Source organism: Portunus trituberculatus, chromosome 42, assembly GCF_017591435.1.
Source record: "Portunus trituberculatus isolate SZX2019 chromosome 42, ASM1759143v1, whole genome shotgun sequence".
NCBI lineage: Eukaryota > Metazoa > Arthropoda > Malacostraca > Decapoda > Portunidae > Portunus > Portunus trituberculatus.
The window spans coordinates 7,866,938-7,886,937 of record NC_059296.1 but is presented as its reverse complement, the minus strand read 5'-3'; the positions used below and the strand labels follow the sequence as shown (position 1 = coordinate 7,886,937).

Sequence of the window (20,000 nt, the reverse complement as noted above, 5' to 3'; positions counted from 1 at the left end):
GTAATACGGGAGAGAAAACGAGATAGATGGGATGAAAGCAGGAAGGAGGGAAGATGAAAGAAAAAGGACGAAGAAAGGAAAAAGGAATAAAGGAAGGAAAAAAAATGAAGACAGCAAAGAGGGAATTGGAAAGAAGAAACGAAAAAGAAAGGAAGAATATGATGAGAGACAGACAGACAGACAGACAGACAGACAGGGAACAAAATAAAAGATAACATAAACAACCAAAGATATAGTGAGATAAACGAGACAGAAACAAAACTAAACTAAAAAAAAAAAAAATTATGGATAAAAAGTAAAAACGAAAAAAGCGAATATGGAGCCAGTGAAGGGAGTCGTTGGAAGGGAACTAAGGGTGATAAAAGAGGAAATAAGGAAAGGTAATTTGGCTTTGCACATTAGTCACCATTAAAGGGAACACCGCGGAGGGCGAGGGATGAATAGAGATAATGGGACAGAGAGAGAGAGAGAGAGAGAGAGAGAGAGAGAGAGAGAGAGAGAGAGAGAGAGAGAGAGAGAGAGAGAGAGCGAGCAGGGATGATTGTAATGAGTGCCTTCACCTTTCATTTCTTCCTTCTCATTCCCCTTGTGTGTATATTTCTGTATAAAGGACATAGCTCTCTGCAGACCCAGTATAACTCTTCCTTCACTTACTCACACATAGGAAGAGGAAGATGGAGAGGTGAAAAGTCTTAGGCTGCATGAAGACGCTCTTGGTGTTGTTTCATTAGCGTCTTCCTCCATCATTTTTCACGGTACGTTTGATAATATTCTCCGCATTTTACATTCATCGTCATCACTTTGATTAACCCTTTCACTGCTGTTTGGTACGTTTCCTTAAAGTACTCTAAGACAATTTTTCTTGCTTCATAGTCTTTTCAAAACACTCGACTCAATAAGAAATGGTTAAATCTTATCTTTTTAATCCCGTTAATTGATGGAGGCGCTAATAAATGTGTCATATATTACTTATAGGGAGTGTACATTGTTGCATATCGCAGTGACAGTGTTACCTCCTTCAGTACTGGATGTTTTTTTACCTTCAGATTTGTGTACGATTAGATAATTTTATTGACATTAGGAAGAGTATATTGAGCTCAGAAGATTAATGGCCACATTCTCCATTATTTTCATCCACGACATGAGTTTCTGAAGCTGTATAAAATCACCAAATAGTAAGCAGAATGAATATGGAAACGCATCATGCCACTGAAGGGTTAAGACAGGTGTTGATTCTAATATTTCTCCTTCCCGTTTTCTTTGCCAGTGAGGAGCCACAACACCTCCAGCCAATGCATCTCTGTCAGCTTGTGTTGGTGAGTACGTGAACACTTTCCTTGGCAGTTTTCGATGTGGTGGTTTTTTTTTTTCTATTGATATTTTGTATTGTTTTTATTTCTGCTGTTCGTTCAAATGGCAGAGAATTGTTATGTGGTATTGCAGGTTGTTCACGTCTTTGTTTATTATTGTTGTGATTTTTGTTTTTGGTTTTCTCTTGTTGGTTAAGTTATTTGTGGTTCGTGTTTGTTTGTTTTTTCTTCTTTTTTTAAGTTAAATTCAATGGACTATATCACTTTCATTATCGAAATATCTGTTTGTATTGCATGAACACACACACACACACACACACACACACACACACACACACACACACACACACACACACACACACCCCGAGTGCTTTAATAATAAACTATAACAAGATAACTTTAGCTACATGGCCATTTTTTTTTTAGATGAAAACTTGGATTATGTAGCAACTTTTAACAGGAAAACTTTCGATGGCGCGGTGATATTTACGATGAAATTACGATAACGCATTAAAAAAGGAAGGAAATACCGATAACGTTATAACGGGGAATACTCGCTGAACTTGGAGGGGGAAGAAAAAGTAGCTACATACGACGCAGGGAGCTCAAGAACGCGACGCTGATAAGGACGAACCCTGACTTTAGCGAGGTAATAAGATCATACGTTGTACTTTGAAGATGCTGCGATATTCACTTGCGAGGAACGAGGTCTGGGGTGTTCGGGAAGGAGTAAGTGTATATCAGAGAGATGGCGATATAGAGACAGCGAGATAGGCGAGAGTAAAATCATTTGGACAAGTAACAGGAAAGATTTTGAAGATCATGTGACCTTTTACTTACATCGAGGAGGGGTGTGCTAGGAAAGGTGTCTCATCTTTAATCAACCCTTTCAGTGCCATGACGCGTTTCCATATTCCTTCTGCTTACAATTTGGTGATTTCATACACCTTCGGAAAATGAAGACCTGGCCATTATTCTTCTGACCTCCATAGACCCTTCCTGAATGTCAACAAAATGGTCTAATCACACCCAAAACAAGATAAAGATATGTCTCACTACTGAAGAGAGATAGAAATATTCTCTCAGCCTCCACCTTCCATACTTAATGTCTATCTTACTCTCCTTATCCTTTGTCAGTCTATCTCTGTATCTGTCTGTGTATTACTTCAAGTCGGCTTATCTGTCCGCATCTCCGGCTCGTCATGATAAGAAAGAAGCTCAGAAAATTGTGAAGGGGAAGCGTATTAATAATTAAGGTGGAAGGGAAGAAAGAGGGAATAGAGGAGAGGGCACGGACAAGGGAGACGAGGAGATAAGGATTAAAAAGGGATATGGAGAGGAACAGTGAAGGGAAGATTATAGTAAGTGAACGAGAGAGAGAGAGAGAGAGAGAGAGAGAGAGAGAGAGAGAGAGAGAGAGAGAGAGAGAGAGAGAGAGAGAGAGATTAAAGGGGAAGAGAAGGTAATACGTTTTAGAAAGAGGAGACACATAGTTCTCAGTTGAATAAGGGACATTATGTGAAAGAGAGAGAGAGAGAGAGAGAGAGAGAGAGAGAGAGAGAGAGAGAGAGAGACGTAAAGTATTCGCACTTCATGTATGTATCTACTTATTTCTCTCTCTCTCTCTCTCTCTCTCTCTCTCTCTCTCTCTCTCTCTCTCTCTCCAAGGAATACGTATTTCCAGGAGGTTCTCTTATTTGTGGTCACTTGTTTTTGTCCTTTTGCCAGAACCCACATTAAATAAAAATAATTAAGAAAAGACAAGACGAGAGGGTGAAATTTAATTAATGAAGGAAAGAACAATTAGATCAAGGAAGATATTTTTGTAAGTAGGAAAATGAATGGAACAATAATGAAACTCTTACTTTAATCAAAATAAGAGTAATGGTTTAAAAAAAAAAAAACTTTATAAACTTGATAAGCTAATAAAAAAGTAATAGAACAAAGAATATTTTTGTTTTGTAAGTAAGAAAACAACGAGAATAAAAAAAAAACTGAGAAAAACGGAGAAAACGAGACCAGAGAAAGAAAATAATAGCAATAGTAAAAAAAAAAAAAAGGGGAATTTAAATTTAATAAGCTAAAAAAAAATAGAATAATTAATGTTTTTTGTAAGAAAACTACGAGAATTGAAATAAAATAAAATAACAGAAAGGGAGATGAGACCAGAGAGAGAAAACAACAGCAATAGTAAAAAAAAAAAAAAAAAGATTTAAATTTAATAAGCTAAAGAAAAAACAGAACAATTAATATTTATGTAAGTAAAAAAAAAAACAACTGAAATAAAAAAAAAGACACCAGAGAAAGAAAATAACAGGAATAATAAAAAAAGAGCTTTACATTTCACAAGCTAAAGAAGAAATAAAACAATTCATATTTTTGTAATCAAGAAAACAACGAGAATTGAAAAAAAAATCTAATGAAAAAAAGAGAAAACGAGACCAAAGAGTTTTCTTAAGTAACGCAGACAACTAATTGGAAAGGCACGAATGTCCATAAGTAAGAAACCTCTAATTAACTCACCTATTAATGGAGAATGGGAAAAAAGTAAAGAAAGTAAAGAAAAGTGGCAACCAATAAGGGAGGGAGAGAGAGAGAGAGAGAGAGAGAGAGAGAGAGAGAGAGAGAGATGGGAGGTACAGGCGAATACGAAAATGGAAGAAAGATACCAAACAATAAAAGAAAAAGAAAAAAGTAAAGAAAATAAGAGAGAAACATGCAGAGAGACGCAAGACAAAGAACAGACAGACAGACAGACAGACAGACAGAGACTTAGAAACAAAACCCAATGACTGAGGAAGACTGGACCATTGATCACCCTTCCATTAGACTGTCTCATGAGGATCTGGTGGAAGTCACGCTCAGAGGTACAGTACACTCTCTCTCTCTCTCTCTCTCTCTCTCTCTCTCTCTCTCTCTCTCTCTCTCTCTCTCTCTCTCTCTCTCTCTCTCTCTCTCTCTCTCTCTCTCTCTCTCTCTCTCTCTCTCTCTCTCTCTCTCTCTCTCTCTCTCTCTCTCTCTCTCTCTCTCTCTCTCTCTCTCTCTCTCTCTCTCTCTCTCTCTCTCTCTCTCTCTCTCTCTCTCTCTCTCTCTCTCTCTCTCTCTCTCTCTCTCTCTCTCTCTCTCTCTCTCTCTCTCTCTCTCGTCCTCGTCCTCGTCCTCGTCCTCGTCTTCCTCCTCCTCTTCCTCCTAATGTTCCCGGGTCACTTGGCTGGAGGGACTGTGCGGTGGAGGCAATTACTGGTGCTCAAGATGGTTTGCTACTTGAGCCACTTTGTTCCAAGACTTGTAGGGACGCGAGGGGCTTTGTGGTGAGAGATGGTATTGGAAGTGATGCTGGAGATTGTTGACTCTTGCCGCAATAGATGGTAGTGATACGAGTAACTGGTGTATTTATGTAAAGGACTAGTGCTTGAAAGTTTTTTTTTTTTTTTTTTTTTTTTGGGGGGGTGTAGGAAAGTGGTGGGTAGACGCTGGAAGATACGCTTAACCCTTTCAGTACCGGGACACATTTTTACGTTGAGATTTGTGTATGATGAGACCATTCTGTTGACATTAGGAAGGGTCTGTGGAGGGCAGAGGATTAATGGCCACAGTCTTCACTATTTTAATCCCCAACATGAGTTTCTGAAGCTGTATAAAATCACCACATAATAAGCAAAATTAATATGGAAGCGCGTCATGGTACTAAAGGGGTTAAGGTTTTGAAAATAATTGATATAGAAATTTTGTTTGTACCGCATTATCCTTATTTTGAAGGGTATACCTGCTCCTGCCACCTACCCACTTCCCTCACACCCACCGCCACAGACTGTTTGGATACGCTTGCACTGAAGGTTGTCTCCAAGGAAATGCATGACCCTAAGACGTACACTTGCTATATGAAAGGTTTTCGCCTCTGCTTTATATAAATGTTAATGTTGATGTAGCTTTTCACTTGAACATAAAGTTGAAACAGTGCAGGTCAGCGGAGTGAGACTTGAATAGGAAAGGGAAAAATAGAACCAGAGCAGAAATGAAAATTTAAACTAGAAATTTTACGTTAAAAATCACAACATTCTAAACAGAACTTGATCATAACAGCAAGTAGAATGTTTGCTGCGCTGCATATACTAAAGAAAAAGAAAAATGCATGCCAAGTTTTGTAGATAAAGTAAACATGAATAAAAAAATATATATATAATACATACATACACACATACAAAACCTAACCATAGCAGTAAGGAGGATTTTCTTACATACGTATTAGAAAATAATTGTATACAAAAGTTTGCAATTGGAATAGAGATGATAAATAATAAAACATATGAATCAAAATAACTTAGATAACATAAACATGAGAAAAATTAAGAGAAACGTGGAATAACATTAGCACCACTACAGAACACACACATACACATAAAACTTTAGCCCATATTCACAAATAGCTTGCTCTCTCACCACGACAATATTCCAGGGCCACAGAGATGACTAGTTAGGCTTCTAGACAGTTTCTGCCCTCACTACACTAGAAATCTTTCCAATCCATCACTAGAATTATAAAAAAAAAAAATACCCTTAAAAACACGAGTATCTTCAAGTGGAACCTTTGGAAAACAGTGATGGTGAGAGAGCAGAGCGTTTCAGAATACGGGCCTCACTGCCATATTGAGAAACTCTTCCCTCTCTCAAAACCACTGTTTTTAAAGGGCCACAGAAAGAATTACCCAAGTTCTTAAGGTAATTTATCCTGTTGTGTAATGCAGAAATCTTGTTAACTCTAGAATTACAGAAACACCCTTAAAAATCCGTGAAACTTCAACTAAAGCTCTTTGAAAATAGTGGAGGTGAGGTGATTTCTCCTGTTGGTAAAAAAAAAAATTGTTAACATGGCACTAGAAAATCATAGGAACATCTTTAAAAAAATCCGTGAAACTTTAAGCAGAGCCCTTTGAAAATAATGGAGGTGAGATGATTTCTCTTGTTGGTAATGCAGAAATCTTGTTAACATGACACTAGAAAATTACAGAAACGCCCTCAAAAATCCGTGAAACTGCAACTGAAGCCCTTAGAAAACACTGGAGGTGAGGTAGAAAAGTGTTTTAGATTACAAGCTTAAGACATACCTAGGAAAACTCTCCCTCTCGGTGCAGTGCGTGTCCCGAAGCTTGGCCCCTCACTCCTCGACTCCCTTCCCAGGTAAAAATTGACCTGCCTCGCCCGCTTCGAGGTAGCAGCTTTCCCCTGTGTTTGCCTTCCGAACACCTAAGTTCACTTGTTTGCTTCTCTCTTGTTTAGCCCGGAGAGGAGCGGCTCGGCGGGGCTGTGCAAGCGAATTCGTATCTGTTTTTCGTCCTGTCCTGAGACGCGAAGTCCAAGGTTGTGTTTGCATCTCGTGTTTCTTTCTCTCTTTTAAATCCTCTGGTTGGTTTTCTATTGACAGTGTATGAGTGACTGTGATAGCCTTTACGCTTGCATGCTTTTGTGTATGTTGTTTTATTGATACGAGTACTCTCTCTCTCTCTCTCTCTCTCTCTCTCTCTCTCTCTCTCTCGTTCTTTGTTTCGTCATTTTATTTTTAGATTCTTCCACTCCTTCCTTGTTGCATAATTTACCATACTGCTACTTTCTTCTCTTTCTCCCCCTCTTTATCGTCTTTATTTTGATTCCGTCATTCATTATTTAACTTTCTTCTTATTTTCTTTCTCTTTCTCTCCTACGACCCACTAACCTCAATTCATATCGAGTTCTCTTTTATACTTTTATCCCTTCGTCTCCTTTCCCCTCCCTTTGTTCTCCAATCCTTTGTTTCCTTATCTTCTTCCTCCCCTCTTTATCTCTCCTCTTCCTTTCTCACCCTGCTCTGCTCTCTCTCTCTCTCTCTCTCTCTCTCTCTCTCTCTCTCTCTCTCTCTCTCTCTCTCTCTCTCTCTCTCTCTCTCTCTCTTTCCTTGTAGCCTCCAGATTCCTCCCTTATTTTTCATCTTTATCATAATTTCCTTCTTCCCTTTCCTAATGTTCTTCCTTTTCCTTTTCCTCTTTCTCCAGGCACATTTCCCTCCTCCTCCTCCTCCTCCTCCTCCTCCTCCTCCTCCGACTCCTCCCATGTTTTTCTCTCCTTTTCAACTCCTTCCACCTCCATTTGTGTCACTCCTTCTCCCTTCTTTCCTTTCTTTATTTCTCTCTTTCATCTTCTTTCTCAGTCTGCCTCTCCAACTTGAGTTTCTATTCTTTGTTTCACATCCTATTTGCATCCATACGTGTTTCAATCCTATCTGGGAAATCGTATACCCTCTTATATTCATTTTCCTTTGTGTATCTCTTCTCGTCTCATTTTTTCCCCGATTCCCTCTTTTTTTTCTCTTTTCTCTCACATCCTTCCTTTTTTTTCACCTTTTTTTCTGTCATTGCCTACCTGTGTGCGATCCTACGTCCTGTCCCCACCGCCTCTCGTCCCGGCCTTTGTGCAAGTAACGCCTGCCTTGCCCTCCCTTGTCTTTGCTCTTTGTTTCGTCATGTTTCGTCATTCCCTCCTCCTGGAATAAATTCAGATCTGGTTCATATTTACAAACACCCATCCATCGCTTGTATAAAACTTGCAATGCTTCCAAGTTTATTCTCGCCTTCCCCTGATCCTCTCCCTTCGATCCTCTCTCTCCTCCCGTCTCCTACATGACCGTGCTGTTCCCTCCCTCCATCCTCTTTCTTTTTATCTTCTTCGTGTTCCTTTTTTTTTTTTTTCTTTTGCCTCCTTCGCTTCCTCTCTCCGTCTTCCTCTTCTTCCGTCTTTCTTCTCCTCTCATCCCTCGGGAGCTTTCCGTTTCCTCGGTGACACGTCAGCGGGTGATGTATGAGAGAGAGAGAGAGAGAGAGAGAGAGAGAGAGGGGGGGGTTAGGTAGGTAGGTAGGTTACATGGCAAATCACGAGAAAACAAAAATGGTTCCATACTTCATTCTCTCTCTCTCTCTCTCTCTCTCTCTCTCTCTCTCTCTCTCTCTCTCTCTCTCTCTCTCTCTCTCTCTCTCTCTCTCTCTCTCTTTCTCTCTCTCTAATTAAGCAGCCGTCCAGAAGCCAGCCAGCCAGCTCGATCAAAACTCTCTCCTCAGATTTCAAAGGAAGGGAAGGAAATGAAAATAAAAGAAGACCTTACCTAACTTTCTCGAGGCTCCTGCTCTCCTTAAGCTTCTCAGTACCTCAGCTCACCTTGCCTTACCTTGCTTCCTTCCTTCCTAATCCAGTCCAGACACTACTTCATACCACCACACACCACCACTCTCTTGACTCTCTCCTTTCTTCTTTCCCTATAGCTTTCCCTCTACTTATATTTCCTCAGCGATCGTGTTCTTTTCCTCCTTTCACTCCATCTACTCCACGTCAGTAAGTCCCGGTCCCTGCCTCTCTCAAGACCCTTCAATAAAAAATTCATTAAGCCCTCGAGGACTGGAATATAGGGTCTGTGGGCCCCACCAAGGGTCATATACTTGAGTCACCCACCGTCTTAGGAACGTTTTCTTTCAATCCCTCCCTCAGTATTTTTCTTTTCTTTTCATTCGTTTTCTCTCCATCTCCTTGATCAACGCATTACTGATAGTTTTGTGTCTGCGGTCTCTCTCTCTCTCTCTCTCTCTCTCTCTCTCTCTCTCTCTCTCTCTCTCTCTCTCTCTCTCTCTCAACGCAGCATAGTTCTATCCTTTACGTAATGAATAGTAGAGACACTGTTTGTCCATTTCATATTCTCCGAAGTGTTTCCATATTCAAGTCTTTGGTGTTGCAGTGTGCCGTACATTGTGACTCATGAAAAGTGTTGTACGTACCTCTTCCACAAATTATGGTACAAACTGTCTACCGTCGTGAGGAACCATTAAAATTAAGAATCACACTGAAATTTCGAATAATTGACTGAACCCATATGACACACTACATCTGAGGCAGAGAAACTAGAATTAATATGAAATTTTTTTAATTGCAATAATTCGAGAAGCAGAGGCAGAAAAGCTGAAAGTACAAGAGAAATCGTATTCTTATATTTATACATTTGGTTATGTAGTCAAGAAAAAGAAGAAAGACAACACCCACAATTGACATACACAGCATAGTGCCGGCAATATCACCTATTTGCCAAAAAGGACAAAGTTCTTATAAGACCACTCGTGACTCTTCATTCACTTCCTCGTGTAACCCTCCCGTCTCACCATAAGAGTGGAATAATGAAAGAAATAATAAGAGACAGCTAAAATATTTGTAAGCGAGAGGAAGGAAAGCATATTCTTTAGTTTCTATTTCAGGAAAAGTTAGCAACACTGCCTGCCAACCTTCAGAGGAGTAAGAGTGGACTTTACAAAAATTATCCCCTTGAGCAAATCCGGTAAACAATATTGCCAGCATTCGGGAGGAAGGAAGAGTGGAGGTTACAAAAATTGAGCCAAGAAGTAAAGCGAGCTGAGCAATAATGCCTACGTAACTTCAAACTTCAGACTCCATGCTTTGTTAATTCATAAGACCAAAATATACAGCGCCAGAATACACAATAACGAGAGAGACACACACACACCGTTGATATTTTTTTTTTCCCTTATCCTCCGTCAGTTTACCTTTACCAGTTGGACCCAAACTCAGTGAACGAAGCACAAACAAAAGCAGAATCTGAGCAGCGGTGGTGGAATGCAATAGAAGCAACACCACCAACAATACGAATAACACCACCTACACCAGCTCCACCACCACCACTACCACCAGTACGAGCAAGGACACAGAGACAGCAACATGAGGCGAGGGCGGGGCAGGACAGGGGACGCCGCGGAAGGGAAAGTTTCGGCCAGCAGAGGGAACGGGTTGATGGACCAAACTTTATAGATTACTCCAGCTTATTTCCCACCAGACCTCCTCCTTCTCCTCCTCCTCCTCCTCCTTCTCCTGTCTTCCTCCCTTCTTCCCATCATCCCTCCCACCTCCAATCTCCCACCCACGCTAGACACACCCACACGACAATCCTACCCACAGTTTCAAGCCCACACAAACCTGAACGCTTTCGCTTCCCAGACAAAATGAAGTGTTGCTGCTTGCTTTGGTTTAAATGTTCGGGTGGTTTGTATAAGGAACACTCAAGACTTTAAACAGTGAGTGGGACGAATTGAATCAAACACCCAGTGACACATACAAGCTTAGAGGGGATTGCTATTCGGTTTTCATTACGTTCCCTTGAATCTTTTTCCTTCTGGACATCGGTAGAGTCGCGAGGAGTTTACTGCAGTGCCCCTCACGCTGTCCTCTGCTGCTGCTCATTAATCTCCAGTCAGGCCTGTCTTGTTTAGCCGCGCTGCCTCTGTTTGCTGGCGCTGGTGTTTTTGCTTCAGAGATTAGCATTGCTTTTTTGCGCAGGAGAGAGAGAGAGAGAGAGATAAGTTTTTGTTATAACTTATTTTTCTTCCTTCTTGAGAGGATAACCAGAAAGACAGACGGACATACAGACAGACTGAAAGACAGACAGACAGACAGACAGACCAAGCTATCCCTCCTTATATTCACTGGAGAGATATCTTGCTGTTGTAACCTATTTTTCGTTCTTGAGGCGAAGATAAACAGATTTTTATGTAAACACTTCTCTTTGTATTTCCAGTTCACGACGAGAATAGCTTATCCTGTTCAGATATTGCTTGACAGTGAACGATGATAATGGTAATAATAATAGTAGTAATGATAATAATAATAATAATAATAATAATAATAATAATAATAATAATAATAATAATACATCTATTCAGAATTCTGCTACAAATGAACGTAACAAAGAAGGAAGAATTAGAAAGGAAGAATAAAAGTTTAAGATTCACACCAGGTTTCTCTCTCTCTCTCTCTCTCTCTCTCTCTCTCTCTCTCTCTCTCTCTCTCTCTCTCTCTCTCTCTCTCTCTCTCTCTCTCTCTTCTCTTTTCTCTTTGTCTCTCTCTCTCTCTCTCTCTCTCTCTCTCTCTCTCTCTCTCTCTCTCTCTCTCTCTCTCTCTCTCTCTCTCTCTCTCTCTCTCTCTCTCTCTCTCTCTCTCTTCAACTATCTGCCTTTCTCTAAAACCATCCCTCCTTCTCTTCTTCTCTTCTCCTCATCCTCCTCCTCCTTATCTCCCTGGTCTTCGTCCTTATCTTCCTCCACCTCCTCCTTATCTTCTTTGAGCTCTCTCCTCCTGCCTTCCTTCTTCCCTTCCTTCCTTCCTTCCTTCCTTCCTTCCTTCCTTCCTTCCTTGTTCCTCTGCCGTGCTCAATCTTGAAGTGGACAGGCGCCTTCATTCACTCCCTCTCTTAGCATTCACTCATTCACTCCGTCCAGGCTTCCCTCCTTCCTTCCTTCCCTCCCTCCTTACCCCTTGCCTCTCTCCTTTCCTTTCGTCGCGTATCACCACATCTTCCCAATTCCTTCCCTCTTTACCTCCACCTTCCTCCTTTCCATTGCTGAGTCTTATTATATCCTATTTTTCCTTCCTTTCTTTTTTTTTTTTTTTACTTTTTAGCATCTTTGTTTACATCTTCAAATTCCTCGTTTTTTTTTTTTTTCGTTTTTTTGTCATATTTTCTTGCACGCCTTCCTTTTTTTTTCTTTTTTTCTTGTCCTTCCATCTTATTGGTGCTCGGTTCCCTCTTCTTCCGCCTCACACCTCATCTCCCTCTTCTTTTCTTTCTTTCTCTCTCTCCCTTCTTCCCTCTCACTTCCTCTGTCCCTGTCTCTTCCCCTTTTCTCTCTCTCTCTCTCTCTCTCTCTCTCTCTCTTTCTCAATCTCCTTCCTCCCTTTATCAGCCTCACTTCTGTCTGTACCCTTCCGTCTACATCCTCCTCAATTTGTCTCCTACACTCTTACCAACTTTTCCTTAGCTCACATTTTTTTTTACCCTGCCTCTTCCTAGTCCTTGCATTTCCGTCCCCCGCAGTCTTTCAGTGGTCCTCCTTCCCTACTTCCCCCTCCGACTTCTCTCGTACTCTCTATCATTCCCCCCCTCGCACTCTCTCCATTCCACTCACTCTCTCCGCACGGGCATCACACAAAGCTCCTCCTGACTGGACTGAGCATTTGCATGATGAAGTCTTTGTCGACGGTGCGCGGCGGAGCGAGAAACTTGGCGGAAACACCGGTGAAAGGCCCGCTGTCTCGCCCGTGCGCTTGTATGGGAGAGAGAGAGAGAGAGAGAGAGAGATGGTTTGCGTCCTAACGAGTGTCCGCTTTCGACGTATGTACTGAAAGGGAATATAAAACTGAATAGAATATGTGTGAATCTCAACATGAAGAATCCGACTCAATTTATTTCTTATTCTCTCTCTCTCTCTCTCTCTCTCTCTCTCTCTCTCTCTCTCTCTCTCTCTCTCTCTCTCTCGTTTTCTCATCCCACGGGATCAAAATAGCACTTTTCTAGCATCTTTTTTTTCTCTCATACTTTTCATCTCGTTCTCAGTCCGCCTTCTCCGTAGTCTTTACCTTCCATCTCCTCCATCTCCTCCTCCTCCTCCTCCTCCTCCTCCTCCTCCTCCTCCTCCTCCTCCTCCTTCTTTGCCTCTTCTTCTCTTCTTCTGTATAATGATACACCTCTGTCTGTGCTTCTTGGAATAGTAAAACATATTGTACTTTCCTCAGTGCGCATATATGTTGCTTAGTATTAGTATATATATCTAGCTGTCCACCTGTCAGTCTATCTATTAATCTGTCTGTCTATCCAGCTACTTATCTATCTATCTGTATATGTATCTATCTGAGACTACTTCATGTCACCTTTCTCCGCAGCTTCCCTTCCCTCGAGGGTAGACATGGCAGCCAATAAGACACGACCCTTCTACAGCTCACTGCCTCTCACTCAACGCCGCTACCTTGAGGGACACACACACACACACACACACACACACACACACACACACACACAGAGAGAGAGAGAGAGAGAGAGAGAGAGAGAGAGAGAGAGAGAGAGTGTGAGTCATGTGGAATGAGAGGAGGTGTAGCGTGTGGCAACAGCATCCGAGGTTTCTTGCCGAGCTGAATCTCTCTCTCTCTGGTTATGAAACCCCGCGCTTTTCCCGCCCGCAAGGCACGTCCTGGCGAAGGGAAGTCGTGTGCAAATCCCCGCAGACCCTTTCCTTGACGACCTCCCACTGTATCATAACTCACAGAGCCTTGCATTTCGGGAGTGTCGAGAAGGGAGGTGGTGGTCAGTGGGAGAAGGACGACCCAGCACGGTACTGCAAGGAAATAAGAGATTGAGGAGAGGAAAGAGACAAAGAGAGAAAGAAAAGGAGGCGAGGGTGGCTGGGGAGGAGGCGAGGTGACAGTGAGAGAGAAGAGGACGCTGCTAGACAAACGAGAGGTGCGCAAAGGGAGGCATCAAGAGAATTCGGGTCGTCTTTGATCTCGGTTTCAGGGATATCAGGGTTGCCTTAGATTCGGCACGGTAAATTTGGTCTGTTTTTGTTCGAGTTAAAGCGAGTTTGGAGAGTTTATAGGCGCTGCTCTGGTTGGGGAGGGGGTAGGAAAGGAGGGAGAGAGGGAGGAAGGGAGGAAGGGAAGCTAGTCGTTTTACAATTTGGGTTATTTGGTTTCCGAATGAGGACGACTTGTTTACGTCGCGCGGAGGGAAAAAGGGGACACTGGCATAGGAACCAGGAAGCGGAGGTCGACACACACACACACACACACACACACACACACACACACACACACATTAGGGACATTCGAGGATAACAGTTCGTCCTCTTTAGTTTCAAACTTGCCTTTCGTGTTTAAAGAATGGTGCAATGATGAAGAGGAAGGAAAATAAATAGTGTTTCCTCGCCATGTCTCTTTGTGTTGCCCCGATTTGACTTTGTTGATGCGTGGTTAATAATCTCTCTCTCTCTCTCTCTCTCTCTCTCTCTCTCTCTCTCTCTCTCTCTCTCTCTCTCTCTCTCTCTCTCTCTCTCTCTCCTCGGGCTTGTCCAGAGTTCCGTCCAAATTGGTCTTGGCTTCCGTTCAAAGTACGAGAAAAGCGTAACAGGTGGCAGGGCAGCGAGGAAGGAGGGAGAGGAGAGAGAAGAGGAGGAAGAGAAAGGAGAAGAGTGGTGCGAGGCTGAAAATCAAAATTATTTAGCCTCCCCTCAGATTTCATACGCTTTCTGTATCACATTATCGCTGCGGGCTGGTGTGTGTGTGTGTGTGTGTGTGTGTGTGTGTGTGTGTGTGTGTGTGTGATGTGTCAAATCAATAACACTGACTGGTTTACGAAAGAAAAACATTGGCTTCCCTTCCATTTCACAAACCCATTTAGTCTCTCCAACTCTTCATCCATAAAAAGAAATAAAAAAAAAGAAGAAAAAAAAAAAAAAAATTCCACCGAAAGTTTGGTGCATGATCGCCGTGGAAACATTTCATTATACCTTTTTCCCTCTCCACTTACCACGTCCGCGCCGCCACACCACAGAGGCGGAAATAGAACAGAGCACACAACACCTCGCTCCTCACCTCACCCTCGCAGACCCGCGTAATTGTAAACAGCGAACCGTGTCCACTAAGGTAAAAGGAAAAAAAAAAAAAAAAGAAAGGAAAGACCATGGGATTGGGTGGATTAAGTGAAAATTGGAGTCAGAAAGATACCTCAGATACTTAATAGAATTTTTCGAGAGTATATGTAATTTTTTTTTCTCAAGGCAATTTTAATAGAGAAGCGGAGGAATACATGAAGAATAGAACCATGGCGGCAGAAAGAGAGAGAGAGAGAGAGAGAGAGAGAGAGAGAGAGAGAGAGAGAGAGAGAGAGAGAGACAGAAAGAGACCCGTACTTTGAAACGCATTAAGACAGCGTCACACTAGCACTTTTTCCGTCGTTGTCAGCCATTTCCGTCATTTTTCTTACTGTTCCGTCAACTCTTTCCGTCGTCTTGAGTCAGACGAAACTCGCCATTTTCCTCTCGCGTCAATTTTTAGTCAAATTAAAATCTATGGTTTCTAATCAAAGCTTTTATTATAAAATTTATTTTCTTGGTAATTGGAATGATGCTATAATCTCAACTTAATAGAATAAGTGGATGTAAATAAGTAGATGTAAACATATTATTTTGTATATATGTGTCTCTTGTTCTAGCCCAGCAGTGAAAAGTGGTTCAGATGTTTATTTACATTTCTCTGGGACTGCGACGCTCCAAGGCAGAACTTCCAAGTAGCAACTGGCCAAGATGAGCAACTCTGTTGTTTATGAGCGGACAAAGCTGTCTGAAGAGTTTTTCATAGGGAGCATTAAAGGCCAAAATTAGCAACGAAAAAATAGCAACAGTTTGCTGCGGGTGAAGGGGCAGCCATGTTTGTTTACAGTTGACAAACGTGACAAAGGCGAAAGCAAGGTTGTATGTGTGTGACGACCAGCGTCGACAAATTTGACAGTCTTCAGAAAGTTGACAGAAAAAGTTGACGGAAGTGTTAGTGTGACGCCGCCTTTGCTGTCTTATCACAATTACTTTCGTAACCCATAGAGATGATTAACAGGATTTCCAAGTGTTTCTCCTGTCAATAATGTAGGAACCTTACAAATCTACCCATTGCACAGAAAAAAAGATAAAATAACATCCTTAAAAACTGTGTACCTTCAACTATAGTCTGTCTACTCTAAAGTGACTCCTGCGTTCAAAGTATATTGTAGCTTATTGATGATATGATTGATTTTATGTGAATAATACTTGTTTTCTGTTGATATCTTACGGTTTTCTGTTGGTAGCTTACGGTTTTCTGTTGAGTGCTTACGGTTTTCCTCAAGCTCTGACAACAACGCATTCATCCGGGACACATTCAGACCAAGACCCAGGACCCACTTAAGAGTAGACAGACTGTAGAACATTTTACAACTAATCACGGTGCGGTGCGGATGCAATTCAATATATCTTCCTGAGAGACAACAATGCAATGAAATAAGAGAAAAACATTAGAATCCCAGGCTGTAGGGACTTGCTTTGATACAGGAACAGGTAGCGAACACACTACGGCCTGCAGTGGGTGAGGGAGCGAGTAGTGGTGGTGGTGGCTGGGGGAGGTGGGAAAGTGGTAGCTCTTTGAAATGACCCTGTTATGTCTACTCGACACTCACACAGAAAAGCACTTCCACCCTTGTGACAGTGACTGATCCCGCGTTCCAGTGCCGGCAAGGTGATACTGGCGCGAGAATGGGGCGGTGAGGACAGACTGTATAGTGATTTCAAACGTGATACGGTTTAGCTTGTGTAAATAAATAGATACTGTGTGTGTGTGTGTGTGTGTGTCTGGTCGTCTCTGACGAGACAGCCAGACGTTTCCCTACGGAACGAGCTCAGAGCTCATTATTTCCGAGCTTCGGATAGGCCTAAGACCAGGCACACACCACACACCGGGACAACAATGTCACAACTCCTCGATTTACATCCCGTACCTACTCACTGCTAGGTGAACAGGGGCTACACGTGAAAGGAGACACACCCAAATATCTCCACCCGGCCGGGGAATCGAACCTCGGTCCTCTGGCTTGTGAAGCCAGCGCTCTAACCACTGAGCTACCGGGTGTGTGCGTGTGCGTGTGTGTGTGTGTGTGTGTGTGTGTGTGTGTGTGTGTGTGTGTGTGTTAGATAGCCTAAGTGACCATTTTCCATTCCTTCCCCTTTTAGTTTTTAGTTAACCTGATTAACTGTCTTATATTTCCTCTCCTCCTTTAATTTCCTTTTTTCTTCATCTGAGGAAATGTTCACAATAGTAAAGCAGAAACCTGCCAGAATGACTGCCAAGCTTTCCAAAATATTCACTGCTGCCAGCAACACGGTGACGGCAGAATGTTACACGAGAACACTGCCGCTGCTGCAGGGAGGAAAGGAGGTGTGTCTCGCTGCTAATTAAAACTGAAGCCAAATGAGGTTTAAAGGTTCGCGTATCTTGCCAGCCACCACACAACATACTGGGCTGCATTTTGATGCATCTGTGTCGTGTTGTGTCGTGTTTTTCTTTTTTGTTTTAGATTTGGTTTTAGTTTGTGTTGTTAGTTGTGCTGTTTAAATTATAGTACTGTAGTTATAGTAGTAGTAGTAGTAGTAGTAGTAGTATATGAAAATAACTAACAATAATCATGGTTATACTGCTACTACTACTACTACTACTAATAATAATAATAATAATAATAATAATAATAATAATAATAATAATAATACTCGACTACTACTACTCAGAGCCGGTTTTTGCTATGGGCAATAAAGGTGACCGCCCAGGGCACAATCTATTTGGGGGCACACGAACGCCCTCAATAAGAAAAAAAAATAAATAAAAATAAAAAGTGGGCAGGAAAAAAAATCGGCGGTTTTCTAGACTAATAGCGCTCATTTCCATGTGAAGTTGGTGCAGTGGGCGGAATTATCGCATCAACTTGTTGCTGAGAGTTATACAGGTTGTGTATGTCTGTGTCAGAAAAGGTGAGGGGGGAGGGGAGAAGGGGATCAACCTGCCGCTGCAGAAAGAGAGAGTGTCACTGAGAGGAAAAGCAAGGGGGAGGGGGGCGGGGATAGACTGACACCTCTGCATTATTATAATACCATAATATTATAATACCGCTTCCCCTTCCCCGGGGAAAGGGGAAGAGGGACTGGGTGGCGCCAATGGATTGTTTGCCCAGGGTGCAAAATTAGCCAGGACCGCCTCAGCTACTACTACTACTACTACTACTACTACTACTACTACTACTACTACTACTACTACTACTACTACTACTATTTCAACAAAAACAGCAACAGCAGCAACAACAGCAGCAGCAGCAGCAGTAGCAGACCCTGTCACCTCCCTCGGGTCATTGCCTTGTTATCTCTGTGTCTTCGCCAAGCCAAGAGGTTCCTCCCAAAGCCTTGAAGGTCCACGCCCCTCGTCTCCTCGTCTCCTCGTCTTATCGGGAGGGAAATAAAAGGGAAAAAGTTCTTGTCCTAAAGGGAGATCTTGCTGTTTCTCCTCCTCCTCCTCCTCCTCCTCCTCCTCCTCCGCCTCCTCCTCCTCCTCCTCCTCCTCCTCAAGTAATGGGACGCAGGGTGGGTAGGAGTGTCCCTGGCTGGCAAAAGTCACCTCGTAGGAAGTTACAAGAGAAACAATCCAATTCTTTTCAATCACTCTTGGTGGATTTGTGGATACCAGGAGAGGGATCTGAGTCTCCACTACTCCTGCCTTCACTGAGACTCGCTTTTCGTCCTTTTTTTTCGGTTAGCGTGGGGGGGGGCAGGGGGAGGGGCGGTAGAGAATAAATGGGCTTGGTTATATAAGGGGTATAGATGTGGAAATTGATGAAGCTTATCTAGTCTTTGTGTGTGTGTGTGTGTGTGTGTGTGTGTGTGTGTGTGTGTGTGTGTGTGTGTGTGACTTCAGCGTATAAAAAGTTTGATGGGGAAGTGAAGATTAGCCAAATAGAAATGACTAAAAATTAACGATTGATACGAAGATGATACGAAGTCCTTTCGCTGCAGAGAGAGAGAGAGAGAGAGAGAGAGAGAGAGAGAGAGAGAGAGAGAGAGAGAGAGAGAGAGAGAGAGAGAGAGAGAGAGAGAGAGAGAGAGAGAGAGAGAGAGAGAGAGAGAGAGAGAGAGAGAGAGAGAGAGAGAGAGAGAGAGAGAGAGAGAGAGAGAGAGAGAGAGAGAGAGAGATGGCGTCAGTTCTGGAGGATGAAATAGATTGATGAAAAAGTGAAGATCAGCTAAATAGAAATGCACACTTTTCTACATGAATATATCAAATGAAACAAGTGAAAGTGGATAATCGTCAGAGAGAGAGAGAGAGAGAGAGAGAGAGAGAGAGAGAGAGTGACGTCAGTGCTCGAAGCTGCCAGTTGTCCCATGTTTCCCCTTCAGAGGACAGGCAGATGGGCGGGTTGCTTCCCTCCGCCTTGCCTCAATCGGCTCCCGGGTCTCTTAGGCAGATTGGCTTCGTCTCGCGGCCCAGCCAGGGATGAACTACGATTAGTCTTCCCGATGCTCCGATGCGTGTCAGCAGAGGCGAGGCAAGGATAGTAGTACCACACCTAAAAGGATTTGTGTGCAGGGTGGGAGGGGCTGGATGTGTGTGTTGGTGGCAGGGTGGGCGGTATAGTAAGTGAATGAATGGGTGGGTGGATGTGAGTTGGTGGGTGAGGGAATGGGTGGGTGAGTTTGTAGATGAGTGTGTGTGTGTGTGTGTGTGTGTGTGATGAAGCAAGTGTTGAAATAATTTGATCTGAGTTTCGTGTTTTATAGATTCGATGCTTCATACTTCCTCTTGAAATGTTAGTCTCCACTTTAACCCCTTGATATTTGTGTACGATTAGACCATTTTATTAACATTAGGAAGCGCCTATAGAGGTCAGAAGATTAATGGCCAAAGTATTTCACTATTCTAACCCTCCACAAGTTTCTAAAGCTGTATAAAATCACCAAATAGTAAGCAGAAAGAATATGGAAACGCGTCATGGTACTGAGGGAGTTAAGCAATGACAGTTCACTACTACACTCTCTTTGGCTCATAATTTCTAGCCTTCTCGCTGTTGCTTGCTAAATTAAACCGTGAGACGACGACGGTTTCCTGAATTTTGCATTAACTTTTATCAGCCCACCGTCAGTCAGTCAGTCAATCAGTCAGTCAGTCAGGACACTAATGATTCTCTCAGTACAGTTTAGTCAGCAGTGCGTGTGTCTCTCCAGCGTTAGTCAGTTAGTCAGTCAGGATATTATTGGTTCTCTCACCACAGTTTAGTCAGCA

The 20,000-nt window shown here is 42.6% G+C and overlaps 1 protein-coding gene across 1 annotated transcript in view; it reads left to right on the top strand.

Moving 5' to 3' along the window:
- Window positions 1-20,000, top strand: part of LOC123517336 (protein henna-like) — a 50,337-nt gene that overhangs the window by 6,273 nt on the left and 24,064 nt on the right. Inside the window, exon 2 of the mRNA XM_045277340.1 lies at window positions 1,268-1,316. Within this exon, the coding sequence (XP_045133275.1) occupies window positions 1,293-1,316 (24 nt within the window). The 5' untranslated portion in view covers window positions 1,268-1,292. The remainder of the gene's footprint in view (window positions 1-1,267; window positions 1,317-20,000) is intronic.